The sequence below is a fragment of the Agelaius phoeniceus genome, chromosome 10 (assembly GCF_051311805.1).
Source record: "Agelaius phoeniceus isolate bAgePho1 chromosome 10, bAgePho1.hap1, whole genome shotgun sequence".
NCBI lineage: Eukaryota > Metazoa > Chordata > Aves > Passeriformes > Icteridae > Agelaius > Agelaius phoeniceus.
The window spans coordinates 25333608-25352611 of record NC_135274.1 but is presented as its reverse complement, the minus strand read 5'-3'; the positions used below and the strand labels follow the sequence as shown (position 1 = coordinate 25352611).

The 19004-nt window shown below is 45.4% G+C and overlaps 1 protein-coding gene across 1 annotated transcript; it reads right to left on the bottom strand.

Moving 5' to 3' along the window:
• Nucleotides 1–1096: 1096 nt before the first annotated feature.
• NMD3 (NMD3 ribosome export adaptor) lies at nucleotides 1097–8677 on the bottom strand. Its single transcript, XM_054639780.2, has 15 exons — nucleotides 8594–8677; nucleotides 8367–8501; nucleotides 7583–7679; nucleotides 7050–7130; nucleotides 6720–6848; nucleotides 6114–6204; nucleotides 5911–5989; nucleotides 5528–5624; nucleotides 5202–5319; nucleotides 4551–4696; nucleotides 3879–3991; nucleotides 3172–3244; nucleotides 2608–2714; nucleotides 2289–2359; nucleotides 1097–1858 (listed from the first exon to the last, which is right to left on the bottom strand). Exons 1-15 carry the CDS (start codon nucleotides 8635–8637, stop codon nucleotides 1725–1727), a joined length of 1515 nt encoding a protein of 504 aa, XP_054495755.1. The 5' UTR covers nucleotides 8638–8677; the 3' UTR covers nucleotides 1097–1724.
• Between the last annotated feature and the right edge of the window lie 10327 nt (nucleotides 8678–19004).

Genomic DNA, 19004 nt, shown 5'->3' with positions numbered 1-19004 from the left:
CAGCTTGCAAGCTCCCAAAAGTGGCCCAGGAGCTGTCCCTGGAGTGCAGCCAAGCCCAGGCACCTGGCCTGAGGTTAGAAGTGCTTTCCCATCAATATTTCACCTCAGCAATTCCCATCTGGGAGAATCTGGGACCTCTGCAGTTACATCAGGCCATCCACTAGCAGATTTTTACAGCAGTTAAAGGTGAAATCATCACCTCGAGCTTTTCATCATCAACATACAAGACTTTTATCTAGGGGAAAAATAAATCAAAAATGAGTGTTTGCACATTCCAATCCCCTTTTTCTGTTCATTTCCCCCCCTCAGTTATCCAGCTTTTGTGCTGCAAGCTCTGACTTACACAAGAATTTTTTTTCCCCCACCATTTTTTTCTCTGAGCAAAACGTAATTCCAACATTCTGCACAGCTTCTCCCATGACTTCCAACTCAAAATCCATCAACATCTGGGTGGAAATGCATCGTTGAGCAGGTCTGGTTAAGATCCTGAAGGATTTCTGTTGTATAAAAGGAGCTTTTTGTGGCTTAAGGCAGAGATTTTCAGGAAGAGCTGCAGGGCCAGTGGCAGCTTTTATCCATGACAATGAATACTGTGTTAACTGAAATACTGGTGAATATTTCATTTGTTGGACACTCCCTACACCCCTCTGAGCTCCCAAAGGGCCACTGGAAACTTGGGAACCTCCAGAGACCCAACTTTGGTTGTGGGGAGCTGCTCCAGCCAAAGAAATCCCACAAAGCCAGGGAATCCTTGGATTCAAGGCTTCAGCAGCACAAGATCTTCTCCTGCTGAAAGATCCAGAAAAGATTTTCCAGGCTGGCAGCAGAGCAAGGAAGGGGGGAAAGGAAGAGGGAAATGTCCAGGGATAAACAGGATGAGACAGCACAGCAAATATCCAACATTCCTGGGAGACTCCAGCAAGGAAAACAGGGAGGAGGAAAAGGATGGATGAAAACAGCAGAGTTTAAACCCAGATTTTATTACCCCCCCATCACCTGCCACCAACAGGGAGTTCATTATTCTGCCTTCTTTGGACTTGCAGAGGGCAACTGGATTTGAAAATGAATTAAAAAATAATGAATCAAAATATCTGGAGAGGTTTTTAATCCTTTATAGCTGGTTTATTAATTAATTGCTGAGCATGTTGCTTTTAATCCACTGATCCAGACAGGGGATACAGTTCAGTACTCATCACACTCCACAGGATTTTCCAACCTTTCTGATCAAGGGCTTTGCAGGGAAGTTTTCTTTGTGTAAGGGAACAGAAATTAGTCTTGAGCTTCCCTAAATCTGGATATATGGAATAATCTACCAGTATCATAAAAGGCTTCAAACCACTGTGCCAAAAAATGGGGAGAACCTTCCCCATGTGAAAAATTAAAGCTGTAACAGTAGGTAGGGACTCTACCTAAAATCCAGGAAACTGCAATAAAATCTCTCCCTCTGCACATCCTTCCTTATTTTCTCCACTGCAGAAATTGCATGGAAAGATCCCTCAGGGATGGGAGGAACTTGTGGAATTTATATTGCAAATGCTTCCACACCAGAAATTGAACTTTAATTGCTGATTCTCTGGAATATCATCCATAAAAGATGAATTCCAGGCCATTATTTTGGGGTGCAGCGGGAGTTTTGTCACTTTTCCTGGCCCTGTGATGGTTAATGATGGTCTGGGGAGGTTTTGCTCCCCAAGGGAATATTTATGGGATGTCAGGCACTGTCCTCACTCTGTCAGCATTTCTGCTCCCTCCCCTCCAGTGGCGTCCTGGGAAATGTGGAGATCTTCCAGCATCTCAGCCAGGCTGATCCGTGGAGCTCCATCATCATCTGTGTCACTCTCCACAGGAATATCTGCATCTAAAAACACACAGAAACCCCCCAAAAAACCAGCTAAGCAAAGAAAACATACCTCAAACCACCAGAGCAACCCCAGGGGAAAAGGGGGGGGAAAAAAAATCAAACCAACACCACCAAAACAGCCAACAAACCACAAAACCAAAAATTCTTCCTAAAAACTCAACAGTCCCCTCATGAAAAAAAATTGAATTCTGTATCAAATCCTTCACTCAGCAGAGATTTTGGGTGCAGGAAGAAAGTTCTTTTTCACATTAATGGCAAGAAACAAAACCCATCAGGTGAAACACATCTGTGAAATGTTTTACAGCATTTCTCCAGGCATGAGGAGTTTGGAGGATGCAAATAGAGAATTTCAGTAAAATTGTTTTGCCTCGAACACGATTTAAACATGATTTAATTACACCCAGTGAAGGAGTTAGAAAGGCCTTACTTCTGTAAATGTTGACATTTTTCCTTATGGTCTCATCCTCTTCCAGATCTTCCAGGAAGTCCTGGTATTGTCTGTAAAAGATGTGGGATGTATTTACTCCCTGTTCCTTTGGATTTCTGGAAATTGATGCAACAAAGCAAAATCACAGAAACAAAACCCCAGCAGACCTGAGAGCATCCCCACATCTCCAACTCACCGCTGTTTTACCCTCACCTATAAATTCCCGATTAATTTCTCTCTAATTTCCCCTTTGTTTCCTCTCAGCTGGAGGTTATTTAGAAGCTGCTTTGTCACTGAACAAGGAGAGCAGATACTGCACCTTTCATCATCTGTGTCTGAGGCTTCCCTGTCCCTCTCCAGCTCCTTCAGCTTCCAGTTCCTGCGGCGCTGCCGCTTGGAGCGGTCATAGCTCTTCTTGATCAGCACCTGCAGGGAAAAGCAGCTCCTTTCTCCACCTCCCAAAATCCCAAATCAGCACCCAAATCCACATCTGGGCATCTACAACCAGCTGGACTGGCACTCAGCAGGGTTGTATTGAATTTACAGGGAGTTTGTTGGTTCAAATGTTTCCAAACACTCGGGCAATGGTCCTGAAGGGACAGGCACACACTGGAGTTATCATTCAGCACCCAGTGGTTGGTAATTGGAATAAAACCAACAATTAATGTATTATCTAACCATGGCATTTGGAAAAAAACCCAACAATAAATAGAAAATTTAACCATCACTCAAATATTTAAAGAAATAATCCTTCAAAATCAGATGCTGCTCAAATGTCACTGTTGATATCCTCTCTTCCTTCAGGCACTGCTCACTATCAACCCACACTCCCTCCCAGCCTTGGGTAAGGAGGAACTCTGGACACAGAAAGGGATTTTCTTACCACGTCAGGAATGTGCTGGGGGTTCATCTTGTTGGCAAATTCATCATTTAGGTTGCAGTTGGCCAAGTCAAAGCTAAAACAGAAAGAGGGGTTTTATTCTGCTTTATAAAAACCCTGACCTCAGTCTACCATGTTTGTGCTAAAGGGCAGCACAGGGCAAGGTGCAGCTCCTAAGGAACAGAAATATTCCCAGAGGAAGTGAAACAAATAAAAATCCACATGAATGTGCAGCTTTCTGAGCAGCTGCAGCTCCCAAATCCTGCTCTGCTGGCACTTCCCAACCTCTGGAGTCCAAACTGCAACACCCACTGAGGTTCTGCTGGGCTCACAACATTCATGTTGAAACCTTTGTAAGCATCACCTAATTTGCCCAATCTTACAAAGAATTCACATTTGTTACCACTGTATATGATATTCATTAGTGAACAAATAATTAATTGGTGTTTTAAAAATCCTTCCCATTTATTTGTGGCTAAATTGTGATTCCAAGCTACACTCTGAAGGCAATCAGCTCTCTTATTTCTAACAATTTTTACATGAAAACTCCTTCCAGAAAAGAGATTTCTTGGATTAGGACCAGGACGATTCCACCCTTTTTGCTGCTTTCTTTCATTTTGAAATCAGAACAGTTCAGCACTTTCTGGACAGCACATGGATTCAGTCATTAAATAACCATTCAATAAAAGTTTCAGAAAAGAGGAACAGACCCCAAGACCAGGTCTCCAGGATTCAGGATGTGCCCCAGGTGGGTGCAGCAGAAATATTGGTGATCCGTGTCCAGCTCCGAGGTTTTCCTGACCCAGGCTTCAGCCAGAGTGTGCTGTGGGAATGGAAAATAAAACATTCCTTAATAAAACTAAACCCAGCTTAACCCCAACATCTGCACGGGTTTAAACTCCACTTGTCATTAAACTTGTGTTTTCTGCATCACATATCCAATGTATCCCTTGCCACTCCTCATTTCTCATGCCATAGAAGTAAGGAAATGGACATGGCAACTCCCTGGAATTCCCAAAGGCTGTTTCTATAAATAAATATAGATATTTATTTATAATATATAAATAAATGTTTCTATTTTCGCTTTTAACTGAGAAGATCCATTAATTCTGATTAAAAAGAAATGCTCCCACAAAACAAATTCAGTCATTAAAGCTGCAAAGTTAATATTTCAACGAGCAGAGTTTAAACTCTGCAAGCAGAATCCCTGGAAGTGGAATTCACATCCTGCCTGTGCCATTTCCAAACCAAATGGTCCCAAGGGAAGCTTCTGCCAGTGGCAAGGTCCAGAACAGCCCAGACTGACTGTGCCAGGCAGACCCAGGCCATGAATTCGGCTGAGCAGGAGGCCCAAACCAGGAATTAACCAGAGAAACTCTCACCTTGTTTGACCGAGCCCCTGCCCCAGCACCTTTTTTCTTCTCATGGACCCTGTTGATGTCCATGATGATGAACTCCTCCAGCTGCTTGGGGTGGAACAGGCTGTTGAAGGGGTGGCGCCAGTAGGTGTTCCCATCGATTTCAGCAACTGCAAAATGATCAGGGAGAGAATTCCTTGTGAAAAAACAACCATTGACCAAAATGAAGGCAACTGCCAGACACATTTTGTTCATCTCTGTAATGCTGCTGCAGAGCAGCTGATCTGTGACAGGCTTTACTCAAAGGAGTTATTCCTGGATCCATCCTTTTAGAGGGATTCTGCTGCCCAAGCTCACCAGCACACATCAAGCAAAGCACAGAATTTCTGGTACTGAAGTGGCTGAAAATTTAATGCAGATGCCATGTAATTGTAGGGGAGTAAAGGTGACACAGGTAAATGCTCAGAACACCCAGGAGCTCAAACTGAGCCTGCACTTTCTGCCCAGGATCCCATGGCAATCAAGCTTGGAGAACTCTCAGCTCACTACGAAATTTCTACTGTACAGAATAAATTTAACAACAGTAAGGTCCAGAGCTCCAAGATTTTGTGGAAACAAACCCACAGGAATTGTGCCAGCAGAACAATCAGGGGCTGGGGAAAAGCCCCAACTCACTCTGCAGGGTCCTGGGGTCGATGAGGTGGATGGTGCTGGTCACTCTGATGCACACACAGATCTGGCTCATGTTCCCCAGGCTCTGGGCCAGCTTGGGTGACAGGCACACAACGTTGTCCTGCAAACCAACACAACCAATTGTCATTCCCATTTCCTCCATTTTCAAACAAATCTGCTGAAAGAAAATTTTCAACTCTGTGTTTTTATTTTTCTAGCCCAGTAACTTCTGCATTTCCTGTGTGGATCCCTCCCTACCCCCCAAACCCTCCAACCTCCAAATGTCAACTCTTCCCACAACAGCCCAAATGTGAAGCAGAGGAAGCTACCTTGCATATGGGAACAATTTCCACAGAGAAAGTGCTTTTGTAGTTGTAGACATTGCTGTGAATGTCGTGGGAGATCAAACGTTGGGATGATTTGGATCTGTGAAACAGGAGAACAGAGTTTTCAGGAATCAAGAGACATCAGGGGGAACAGGAGATCCTGGGAACAAAGTGTCTGCATCACAAATACAGATATCAAGGAAACAGAGGTAAATTTTACCATGGCTAAGTGGAAAATATGACACTTTTGTAGAAGGGATTTTGTCTGTTTTGATTAAAGTACAGATTCCTTACACTTGCACTTAAAAAATTCTTTCAAAAGGAAGGATTTTAAGACAGTTCCCCAAAGTTCTGAGTGCCCAAGGCAACGGACAGGGGAGATGTACCTGGATGGAACCGTACACTGAAGGAAGTCCACCATCTTCTGGGCATGTTGCTTGGAAGAGTAATAAAAATCCAGGCCATCTGAAAAGCAAAGAAACAAATCTATTTCTATTCTATTTTATCAAATATAATTCATAAGCTTTTCTCTGCACACGTGAAAACATCCATCATAAATGCAGGTTATTCTGCCTCCAGAGCCACTCACCGTGGATTTCTTTGATCCTTAGTGTGTTTTGATGGAGCCTGTGCTTCAAAATCAGCTGCTCCAAATAGTAAAAAGTCTTCTTGTGCACAGTCTAAAGCCAAACAAACACAGAAGCATCAAGGTTATTTAAGAAGCATTGAGTACAAAGCAGGATCTCTGAAGAATAAACATTTATATGAAGAGATTACCTAGAGAAAGAACATCCAACTCAACAAAAAGATTTCAGAGTGCTCCACTTTTAGCAAATTATTTAAAGCTTCCATTTCTCATTTTTGTGGAACTGGTTGCTAGAGAGATCTATTTCCTTTAAAGAAGAATTAAATATTTGTCCCACTGTGTCCAAACTACCTTAAAATACAGGAGAGCATTTAGTTATCCACACAAGATCCTCCTGCCAGCATCATTTTAAAGAATGTTAATACTGGACAGCAGAAGTTAAAACTCTGTTCTAAACTGAGTTAGAAAACAATTCAACAAAAAAATTGAACCCAAACATATCCCTGTGGCAAGGTGTGAGTACATCTTTGTCTGAGAAATCCAGAAAACCACCCAATTCTTTGCCTGATTGTTCTGCCACGATCAAATAAAAATTCAGTTTGCCTCTACCTTCTGCCTGACTTGCACCACAGCTTTCCAGAAATCCTTGGCTTCAATCCTGTGACAGTCTTCACACATCTGAGACTGAACAACGTACTCCACCACAAACACCTGCTGCAGAACTGCCCCATTGATCACCTGCAAAAACAAAGTGTTCAAGGTTTAAGCTCTGGTTGGGTCACAGATAACTGCAGGGTTTTCCCATCTTTACTGGAACAGACAATAACTTGCTTCATTCTGATGAATGGCACTTTAGTGACAAAAGAATAATTGAAAAATCCTGCTGTTTGCCATAAAAGCTTTTTAAAAGCCACATGGAGAAGGTTATGCTCCAGTTACCTCTTTCTGAACAGTCAGCTTGAGCTTGATCCTCTTGGAATGTGGCTCTGTCCAAATGAATCCTGCATCGATCAGCCGGACCTGCCCGTGGGGAAGCACAAGAGCTCAGTAAAACCAAGCCCAACTCCACAAACACAAACAGTCTATAGTGAAAAAGTGAATAATCTTAATTACAAATATAGATATATATATCAATATCCCAAATCAAATTAATAGTGCTTAGCTAGAACATGGAGGTTGATCAATGTAAAATAGAGGTGCTCAATCTCAGGTCCTTCCCTCTAATAATATTCTGAACCTAAGGGATGTTTTTTCAAGTGAAACATGTGAATTTGAGTTAATCTATATACACACCTCTGCAACCCTTTTTCACATCATCATAAACCAGTGAGAACAACTATTGCATAACTAATTTCTGAAATCTACAAAAAATTAAAACCACATCATCTTCCCTCAGTTCACTCTGCTCAGCTCCCATCTCTGCAGTAACAATTGTGACCAGGCTGTGAAATCCCAGCAGGATCAGCTCTCACCTTGCTCAGGGAGGCTTTGATTTTCTTCAGACACAAAGCCAGGAGCTCTCTCGATTCCAGGGCACACTGGATCCAGGTTCCTGGAGGCTGGAGGTACCTGGGGTGCAGGGAGCATTTTACAGCATGTGAAAGCTGCTTGAGCACCTTAAATCACTCCAAGGACGAGCAGCTATTTCCAAAGCTTTCAGTTTAGCAATACCAATGCAGCTACAACTTTTATAATCATAGAACATCATGGCAAAGTGGCTAAGGTGACTGAGTTCATTCCCCCAGCACTGCCAAACCCACCAATAAACCACATCCCCAAATGCCACATCCACAGGACTTTTAAATCTCTCCAGAGATGGGGATTTCACTGGGGCCTGGGCAGCTGTGCCAGGCTGGCCATCCCTTTCCATGAAGGAGTTTTCCCAATATCCAAACTAACCCTTCCCTGGCTGTCCCCTCCTGCCAGGATGTCCTGCCAGGCTGGACATCCCTTTCCACGAAGGATTTTTCCCAATATCCAAACTAACCCTTCCCTGGCTGTCCCCTCCTGTCAGGATGTCCTGCCAGGCTGGACATCCCTTTCCACGAAGGATTTTTCCCAATATCCAAACAAACCCTTCCCTGGCTGTCAGGGAGTTGTGCAGAGCCAAACGTTCCCCCCGAGCCTCCTTTTCTCCAGGCTGAGCCCCCCAGCTTCCCCATACCAAACCTGTGCGCTTTAGCCTCCCTAAACCCTGACACTGATATATTCCAAGTGCATTTTGCTGCCATCCCCAGCGATTTCGCGGCTGCTCACCTCTCGCACTGCTTGCAGAAGTGCACCGTGCCCTGCTTGGGGATGCCCTCGGTGATGTCCACCTGGGCCCGCAGGCAGCCCACGCACATGTTGGCCGGGTTGGGCGGGATGGGGACGCCGCACTGGCAGCACAGGCTGGGACACAGGGACAGAGAGAAGCACAGTTAGTCATGGTCACGGTCATGGTCCCAGGCACCGGGAAGCGCGGTCCCCCCGCCACCGCTCACATGTGTCCCTGCGCCGGGGCCGCGGGGGCCGGCAGGTACTCCATGGCTGCGGAACACGCGGCGCTTTCCGGCCGGCAGAGGAAGGGGAGGAGACGGCGGGGCGAGCCCAGCCGAGGGCTGTTCCGGGGCCGTGGAGAAGCGGGCGGGAGCTCTGAGGGGGCCGTGATGGAGCCGACATGGAGAAGCGGGAGGGAACCGTGAGGGAGCCATGGAGGAGCCCTGAGTGAGCCCGGAAAGGGCTGTGAGGGAGCCATGGAGCGAGGGGAACCTTGAGGGAGCCATGGGGGAGCCCTGAGTGAGCCCGGAAAGGGCCGTGAGGGACCCATGGAGCGGGAGGGAACCGTGAGGGAGCCATGGAGGAGCCCTGAGTGAGCCCGGAAAGGGCTGTGAGGGAGCCATGGAGCGGGAGGGAGCCTTGAGGGACGTACGCTTTACAATTCGCTAATTAAGAATTAAATTATATTTTTATTTACAAGGACCACCTGCATAGTCCGCATAGTCCGTCCGCTTTGTATTCAATTTGTGAGGTATCGTAAGCACCCTATGGAAAGGAGGAACCGCCGTGGCAGGGGGTCAGAATTAAATGACATTTAAGGTCGTTTCCATTCCAGAGCATTCTATCATTTGATGATTCTGTGACACCAATCCAGAGCATTCTATCATTTGATGATTCTGTGTTTGTTTGTGGATCAGCACTTGTTTCCTGCAGGTTATGCTGGAGAAAAATAAAGCTGAATTGCATCAACACGTTGTGTGGGATTTATTTAATGCGGTAACATCCTGATGGAAACGAAGAGTTCTTTCACTTCAGGACTGAAAATCACAGCCTGTCAAGCTGTCTGCCGTGTTTTTAATTCTTTGGCACATTTTTCTTTGGTGCGATGCTTGTGTTCACACACTTACTCGCTTCTGCTCCTTTGAAATTAAGTTTCTTTGCAGACCTCTCTGGAGACTCACTATGGACCATATTATTAAAACAATGAAAGGAAAAAGCACAATAAATAAATGTTTCCCTGCTCTGAAGTTTTGTTTCAGAACCTCTGCTGCACAGCGAGTGTTACATAGTATTTCCTTAGAAGCCCTGATGAATCACTCCATCTTTGATTTAGGAAATAAAACGCGTCCAGGCTGGCATTTGGAGAGTGGCGTTGGGAGAGGGGTAGGACAAAGCCTGTCCTTTATGGAAGCCACTGGGATGAGAACTGGATCCTGATAATGCTGGAAAAGTTTCCATTGCAGTTTTATTTTCTCCACCTAGTTTTGGTGCTAGTACACCAAATCCCACCTCAGCTCAAGGCAGAGCCTCAGTGAATATCAGAACTGGGTTCTTTGTAGTCATTGAAGTAACTGTGTGTTGCCTCTGCAAGCTCTGGTTGTCCTCTGCTTCCATGAAAATTTGTGTTTTAAACCGTGTTACAGCCACTTCTGAAGGATTTAATATTTTTGAATATATTTTTATTGCACAAAATGAGGTAAAAAGCAAAGCAGCCTGAATCTCACCCCTAGTGAAAGCCATATCAGTTTGTACTGATTTCTTACGTGTTTGCAGTGAGTATTAAGTGTTACACTGATTTTATGTGGGCATTTTCTGCCTCTACTGCCATATTCTTTCACATCATTTAAAGGGTTTATGTCATAGGCAAGGACAGTGAGCACACCATTTAAATATATCTCAAATTTAAAAATTTCACACTATTTAAAAACAGCTGTCAATATAGATTTGTTCTCGGTTTTTTTTTTTTTTTTTTTTTTTTTTTTTGCAGGTGGCTGGGCCCTCCAGAAAGTCCTTGTAGGTGTTTTTGGGAAAGCTCAAGTGCCAAGGCCAGAAAACCCAGGAGACTTTGTGCCAGTGACAGCAGCTCCCAGCAGCTTCATTTTTAGTAGGAATGTCCAATGGAATGGTAAATTCATGGGAATATCCCTGTGATTAATTGAACAGACACCTGAGGTCACTATTCCCTCACATTCACTGGATCCAGGAAAGGAGGTGCCCGAGGAGCTCTCCTGCTCTGAGCTTCCCAAGGAGGGATTGTTCTGGGCTGCTGTTTTCATTACCTGTGCTGATTCCAGTATAAAACTCTCAGGAATTTAAGAACAGAACCAAACAGTGTTTTACACTCATTTTTTCCTATTCACTCCCATATAAAATGGGGATTCAGAGCAGTGTGCACAGCACCTCCACGTCACAAACAATAAAAACATCCTCATTCAACTGCAGGACTTTAGTAACAGCATCCACATGGAAGCATGGGATGGGCTGTGCAATAACAATAAAACACCTTCCTGATGTTTACTGGTGCCCAGTTTCGTTTTGAGGAGGATCCTGGAGACACCCAGTCTGCATTTCTTTACAAATCTATTCTAGAATTCTTTACAAATCTATTTCTCACAAGCATTCACACATTCCCAACAATTTTGCTCCTCTTCCTATTGCAGGAATCCACGATTTAGAGAAATGGAACAGTTTCCATTCTGACCACAGAGGAATTGTCAGGATTCAGAGAGGGGAATTAACAACTGAGGAGTCTCCAGGATTCAGAGAGGGGAATTAACAGAGGAGTCTCCAGGATTCAGAGAGGGGAATTAACAGAGGAGTCTCCAGGATTCAGAGAGGGGAATTAACAGAGGAGTCTCCAGGATTCAGAGAGGGGAATTAGCAGAAAGAGTCACCACGATTCAGAGAGGGGAATTAGCAGAGGAGTCTCCAGGATTCAGGGAGGGGAATTAACAGAGGAGTCACCACGATTCAGAGAGGGGAATTAGCAGGAAGAGTCACCACGATTCAGAGAGGGCAATTAAAGGCAGGGCTTTTTCAGGAGCTGTTTCAGCTCCCAGTGCCACTGGAGACATTCTTGGGCAGGATCAGATTGTGCCTGGCCTGTGTGTGGGGTGGCAAGTCCCACAAGGTTTATTCCAAGGTTTATCCCCCAGGTTTACTCAAAGCCAGGATCCAGCTCCCAGTTTGTAATCAGACATCTCCAAGCTGTCTATTCCTTTGGAAAGAAGGGCTCTCCTTGCTTTTCATGGATTGCAGCTGGGAAGTTGTGGTGATTTCAGCAAGGGCTGCTGTTTCCGTGTGTCCTCTGTGGTGTGAACGGGAGGAATAACGTTCCCTGATTCCCCTGGGCCATGGCACTTCCAGGGCTGCTCCCCGTGTGCTCACCTGCACTACATTTACTGGGATAATGCTCCAGTTATTTTCCAGTTCTTGCCTATTTCTTCAGTTCTTGTGAGGAATGCAATTAGCAATCCAATTTACAGTGTGAGCCACAAGCATTATCGCTGCTGAACTTCAAGGCAGAACAAAAGGAGCCAGAAGAGCTCCTATAAAATGGCTTTGTGACAGGATGGGGATATTGTGACATTCCACTCCCAGCTGATGGAGGTGAAACTGCGTTGCATCACCAGCTTTAATGAGCTTTGTCACGGCACAAATACCCGTGGGTTGGCTTTCTTTTCATGTCTGTGTGAAACTTGCACGTCAAACACGTTGGATGCAGTTCAGGGATACCTCTGGAAGTGCTGCCCTGTGTCAGAGAGGGGGATAACTCCCAGCCCTGCTGAGGCAGCTGGGAATAGCTGGATGTTCAGAGGCAGAGCTGCTGGGTGTGTGCAGTCAGGGGAGCAAACAGCTCCGTCTGCTTCCTAAATCCCTGGAGCCTTTTAAAAACTCCTGCTCTGCCTGTCAGGGGCTTACAAGCAATGGGGTTTTTCTTTGTAGCCTTTATAAACCAAAATAACCCAAACTGTACTGAGCTGCTCAAACAGGGAGACATCCCAGATGAATGAAAGTAGATTTAGATTAGATGTGAGGGAGAAATTGTTCCCTGTGAGGCCCTGGCACAGGGTGCCCAGAGCAGCTGTGGCTGCCCCTGGATCCCTGGCAGTGCCCAAGCCCAGGCTGGACACTGGGAGCAGCCTGGGACAGTGGAAGGTGTCCCTGTCCAGGGCAGGGGGCAGGATGGGATGGGATTTAATTTGCCTTCCCACCCAAACCATTCTGGGATTCTGTGAAATTGTGATAACTCAAACATCGTGACTTTTCCTTCCTTGATAACCACAGACAGCCACGGCAAAGGTTTCACTTTAAGGCAAAGCATGGACAGGAGCCAGGAGGTGTTGCTTCAGTCCTGGTGTGTTTGTTACCAGGCTGCACTAGGCATGAACCTCAGACTAAGAAATAATTGTTTTAAAAAGGTAAATATTTGCTCATCAGAACACGAGAGGGATCTGAGGATGATTGTACAGGAGCTGTTTGCTTTCCACTTGCCTTGGTGATCTTCTGTGTGCCAGCTAAAACATCTCATCCCATTAAAGGAATCCTGGTGAGAGGTGGGGTGAGCTGAGAGCTGCTGGGAGAGGACAGGTGTGGACATCAGGAGAGGTTCAGGCTGGATATCAGGAAGAATTCCTTCACTGAAGGAGTGGTTAAGCATTGGAATGGACTGCCCAGGGTGGTGGAAGAGTCACATCCCTGGAAGTGTTCAAACAGCACTTTGGGATATGGTTTGGTGGGTTAAAGACTGGACTTGATGATCTTGGAGATCTTTTCCACCTCAATGATTCTGTAATTCTGTGATCAGGAAAAATAAGTGTATTTTTCACTCTGAGTTCTCTGATGAGAGAGCATGAGAAGAGTGATATGCAGGTGAAAATGTTTTGCACATTATTCCTGCTCAAAAGCTGCACATAAAAATTATGGAGAGAGCTGACATTTCTAGATTCACTTTCGTGACTTTCCTTGCCTCACTCTGTCTGGCTGGAGACAAAACCAGGGAAAATGCCAAAAATACAGTTCAGTGAATGAAGATTGCTTAAACAATCAGGGAAGGAAAATATGGAAAAAGAAGGAGGAGTGGGAGGAGGAGGAGGACAGGGACACTCTGTCCACACAGGGCTTCACCAGAACACTGGGACATTTTAGCATTAAGCATCTTCCCAGTGTCAACCTAAGATGTGCTGAAATAAATGAAATTTGCTAAATGAAACGACAATTCACTCCTTCTTCTTAACTATTCATTATTTCTTTCTGCTTGCTCCAGTCTTCTCTGATGGCATTTGCATGTCACAATTATCCAGGGCGATAAACTCCCGGGAGGAGATGTCGCAATTGCGGTGGGATGGATCCTTTCCCGCTGCTCCCACCTGCTGGCACAGGCACGACACGCAGCGCTGACACATCCCTGGGAAAAGGTGTTGGTGCAGGTGCTGCTCAACCTGAACATTGCAAAACCAGGCCTGGCTGCACAGCCGAGGGAGTGGAAACTTCCCCGGCTGATCCCCGTGCTGCAGCTCATCATTTATTTAGGAGTATCTGCATTTATGTGAAAGATGATCCCAGTGCTGGTTGTGTGGCAGCTGAGGATGTCTTGGGGAAAAGAGGCCATGGAGCCAGGGATGCTGGAGGGGCTGCTTCACTGCCAAGTCCTGGCATGGGTGGAGAGGATTGGAGGGGAATGGTTTGGGTTGGAAGGGACCTTAAAGCCCATCCAGTGCCACCCCTGCCATGGGGACACCTTCCGCTGTCCCAGGTTCATCCAAGCCCTGTCCAGCCTGGCCCTGGACACTTCCAGGGATGGATCAGCCACCCTTTCTCTGGGCACCCTGTGCCAGGGCCTGCCCACCCTCCCAGGGAAGAACTTCTCCCCAATATCCAGTTCTGATGCTGAACTGGGTGTGGGACTCTGAGGTATTTTGGTGGTTCCACTAAAATACATCTGTGATAAGGAAGAGCTTTTAGATATCAAAATTAGCCAAAATTTGGATACCAATTACCTCAGATTATTGGATAGCACATGAGGCACCTGTAGCCAGCTGTGGAAGGTTTGGGCACTGGAAGCCCTTGGAATTTTTGGATGTGTCTCCACACCAAGCCTGAGGCAGCACAGACTGCTGGGTGTAGGTACCCACACCTCAGGACCAGTCTGATCCTGCTTGATTTCACCTTTAATTCTCACATGGGGAGAAATGTTGAAAAGAGAAATCAAAAATGTGTGGAGAAAACTTCTTGGGATGTATTATTTACCTGGAGTGAAATACCAGACCTGTCCCAAAGTTCCCCTGAGCAAGGCACCATCGTGTCCAGAGCCAGACATGCTGAATTAGTTTGCAGCATCCTTCACAATGCTGAATTAGTTTGCAGCATCTTTTTTTGAGCTGTTCCTTCATAAATCACTCAATCTCTGTGCATTTGGCAGATAATTACTGCCTCAGTGAGCCTCTCTCTTGTGCAATTTGTGTCTGTGGGAAATGCAAGGAGCTGCTGGAAGCCCTTTCCTCTGCCAGCCCCATGGGCGAGGCTGTTGCTCCCCATCTTTAATTAGGGTGCTGCAATCCCATCCCAGCCCTTTCCATGCCTGGTGCTTTATTCTCAGCCTGGCTTCACTTCTTTCGTGTCAAATTCCCCATGATGAACATTTTACCTGCATTTTCTCCCCCTGTTCTTTTTTTTTTAAAGGACCTAAAGCTCCTAAAAATTCAGAGAGTGTAACTCATCCTTGAGTACGACCTTGAAATAAAGAGATATTTCTGATTTGCTCCATGATTACAAAGCAAAGATAGGAGCTGCCAGAGAAAATAACAGGAACAGCACCCTGGCTGCCAATGGATCTATTTCTGACCCTGCCACAATTTACCTTCATTTCCTCCCTCTTTGCTCAGTCATTGTAAGAAAAGCAGAACATGTTGTTTTTTTCTTTTAATATGGATTTGCCAGATTTACCATGTTTTCTGTCATATGGATATTTCCTCTCTCCCCTTTTTTCTGGTTCCTGACTTTTTCCTCTTGCCTGATTATATTCCAGCACTGAGATTCTTATTTTGAGGCAGAGGGTGCATGGTTTTAATTTCACTTTTAAACCCAGACTAATGTCTGTTGGTAATTGAGGAGGGCTCTAACTTACATCTGGCCACATAAAACAATTTCCATAGCCTATTTTGAGCTTGGACCTCCTTATTCCAACAAAAAGGAGGCCTTGGCTGTCCTGGCTGTCCTGAAACCCCAGGATCAGCAGAGTTTATCATCTCTTACCTGTCCTGATGGAGCAACTGCTGAAACAAGGGTGGAGCAGGCAGGGATGATGACAAGTGGGAATTCTTGGAGTTAATTGTGAATCAGAGCCTTCCAGCCAGGGAGTTCCCATGGAAGTTGCCTGGAGATATTCTCAGGATTTGGGCTCCTCAGATTCAGACTTATTGGATTGCTTATTGGAAGGAATATGCAGGACAAAGCTGCTGAAGCAAGGGGCTTTGTTTGGTGCAGGCTGGATTTTCCTTGCTGGGTGTGAGGACAGAGTCAAGAGGAGCCCATTTCCTTTTATCTGTTCCTGGTGGAGTCGTGGGACAAGCTCAGATCCAGCCTTTGGAGCACCTCAGGAGGCATCAGACCTCCTCTGTCAGCTCACAAACCCTGAATTCTCAATTTCCTGGGATTATTTTCCCTGAACATTTCATTAGTTTCAGCTCCTTGATTCCCTTGACTACGACAAGTTTGCAGCAGGGCTGCTTTGGGTGGTTTGGATGTTGGAGCTGAGAATCTGCACTTTGAGTCCAGCTTTGCTCCTGACCTCCCAGTTGTTCAGTTTGTGTAGGATTTCAGGGTATTCAGCTGTTGTTTGGTGTTTGAGGGAAAAATAACTGAAATTATTCGAGTAAGGGTTAGAGGACAGGGCTGCTTTTGCTGCATGAATATTGATTTGATTGTGTGTGATTAAGAGAAAGTTAATTATTCCACATTCTGTGACATTTCATTTGCAAATCTGCCTGTTCTGCTTTCATTTCAGTGCTCAGCCTGGCACGTGGCCACTTGTCCACGTCTGTGCCCTGGGGTGCAGCAATTCATCTGGGAGAATTGTCCCAGTTTGGGCTCTCACTGGTGCTGCACGACTGTAATTTGCTGTTTGTGTGGTTCTGCTGACTCTCCCACACCTGCTGGGCTTCTTTTACCGTGGCTTAAGTAGTTGTGTGAATTTTCCCCCTAACTTCCAAATAATCAGGGAATTAAATTTATAACTGGAGCATCTGAAGTAAGAATTTTAGATGATGGCCGAATCACAAAGATGAGAAAACCTTAAAAAAAAAAGAACAAAAACCAAAAAACAACCAAAAAACAAAACCAAAAAACCAAAAAAAACACCCCAGCTTGTTTAATATTTCAAAATTTCACAAGCACAGGAATTTTCCCTGGAATTCTGAGTAAATTGGACACTCAGATGTGCAGGGGCTCTGGTGGTGATCTTGATCCCTGTGTTCCCTGGGGAGCAGCACTAAGGAAAAGGTCCTTGGGAAGCTGTTTTTGATAGTTTTGGGTAAAAGCTGCCCACAAGGTCCTTGGGAAGCTGTTTTTAATAGTTTTGAGTAAAAGCTGCCCACAAGGGCCTTGGGAGGGTGTTTTTGATGGTTTTGGGTAAAAGCTGCCCACAAGGGCCTTGGGAAGCTGTTTTTGATGGTTTTGGGTAAAAGCTGCCCACAAGGGCCTTGGGAAGCTGTTTTTGATGGTTTTGGGTAAAAGCTGCCCACAAGGGCCTTGGGAAGCTGTTTTTGATGGTTTTGGGTAAAAGCTGCCCTCAGGGGCCTTGGGAGGAAGGTTCTGGATGTTCATGGTCTGGCGTGCTGTGGCTCTCAGTAATGGATGTGGGAGGTGATCCATGAAATTGGCCAGGAAACCTTGATGGCAGGATAAATGAGAATTCTGATGAGGTGAAATTAAGAAAATGAGTTTTAAACAGGAGGTGTATGGTGCTGGCCAGCTGAGCCCCAACATTTCTCATTCCTTAAATTAATGGGGCATTTGTACTTTCAGGGTCAATGCAGCTGGAATTGGATCATCTCCTGTTCTGCCTTTGTTCCCTTTTTCACTGCTGGATTATTGGTTCCGTTTGCTCTTTTTATTCGGATTATTTTTGGTGTGAACACTTCCAGCTGCTGTGCTACAATTAGCCCAGTGAAGCAATTAACTACAATTACCATGGAACTATAACGAAGCAGGAGAAAAGAGACTTTTATAAAGAGCCTGACATCATAACCCTCCCAAGAGAGCTGTCACCCGCGTACTGGGCATACTGGTGTTACTGGGAGCTCCAAAATTCCACCCTCCCACCTTAGTGTGCAGCTGGGATCCCATGGAAACCTCTTCCCCTTGTCCAGGAATGGGTTTTTTCCCCAGGGAAAAAGATTTTGGAGCTGGAAGAGTTTCCTAAGCTGTGGTGTGGTCTCAAGCTGTCTAAAGTGTTATCTCACCTCCTCTCTCTTTCAGCTGGGGAAAAAAAAAATGCTTCTGTTCCCTGCTGAGGGCCAGAAATCCTTTGAAGTCTCCTGCTGGAGCCCAGTGATTCGGAATATTCCTGGGTAGGGAGTAGGGAGGGTTATTCCAGCTTTTCTGGATGCAAGGAGAAGTGCAAAGGGCTGGGGAAATCTCCAAAGGTTTTTAGCAGAGGTTGTTTTCAGCAGCTTCTTTCCTTCCTAGTGAATACCTCTTGTCTAAACCCTTTAAAATCTAGTAAAGAAGGTGAAGAATTCACACAAAGAAGAGTTTTTACTTGGTTCAAGCTGCAGGGACCCTCCCAGAAAGCACCTGCTGCTGTTTCCCTGCCGCTCCCTGCACCTCCCAAAGCCAAACACAGGGAACGGGCACAATAAGGAAGAGAAATGCTTTGCATGGATCCCACCATGGGAGGGCAATGGAAATCCTGAACAAAGTCCTCTCCACGTTCTGTTTGCCAAATGAAATGTTTAAAGAGCAATGTTCCATCGGGTGTGTGCTCCTGCAGATAGCAGCTCCAACCTTTGCATTCCTGGAAAAAAAAACCCAAACTTTTCCTTGTGCTCTGAAAGTTGAGTTTGATGGCATGGGGAAGAAATCCTCTTTTGAAGGAATTATAAATTAATGGGAACAGGACTGATGAGGAGGAGCCCTGGCACTCACACCGTCATGTTTTCTAGATGAGCAAAATCTTTGGAGATAGAATTTAAACCCACTGGGAGACAGAATTTATACCAACTTGCTGAGTTTTCTCACTTTTCACCTCCAACATTGAGATTATAACTTTTACTGTATTTTACAGACACTTTCGAGAGGAATTGTCAGAGGTTTTGCCGTTTTTCATCTCCTCCAGTGCTGTGCCCATTACTCGAGGTGTGATTACAGCTTGGCACCTCGTGTTTGCAGTTCCCAACTGTGATGAACTGTCAGGACAGCTCCTGTTGGAGCCCAAAGCTCTCAGCTGAGCCCTCAGCACACTCATAATGCCTTAATTTGAAGCAGATCAGAGGGTTTTTGCCCTCCAGAAACAGGAGAGCTCTTGGGCTGCAGTTCACCCCAGATCCATTTGAAGGATTCTCCAAGCTGTCCCCAAAACATTCACCACAAAATAATCCTCCTTACACAGTGCCAGCCTGGCCCACACACATCCAG

What these genes read in the sequence shown, in the direction of transcription:
- NMD3 (XM_054639780.2), bottom strand. Translation starts at nt 8,637, where the DNA reads ATGGAGTACCTGCCGGCCCCCGCGGCCCCGGCGCAGGGACACAT. An exon ending in GCCCCGGCGCAGGGACACAT is followed by an intron (nt 8,502 to 8,593) that starts GTGAGCGGTGGC and finishes CCTGTGTCCCAG; the next exon opens with CCTGTGCTGCCAGTGCGGCG. An exon ending in TCAGACACAGATGATGAAAG is followed by an intron (nt 2,360 to 2,607) that starts GTGCAGTATCTG and finishes CATCTTTTACAG; the next exon opens with ACAATACCAGGACTTCCTGG.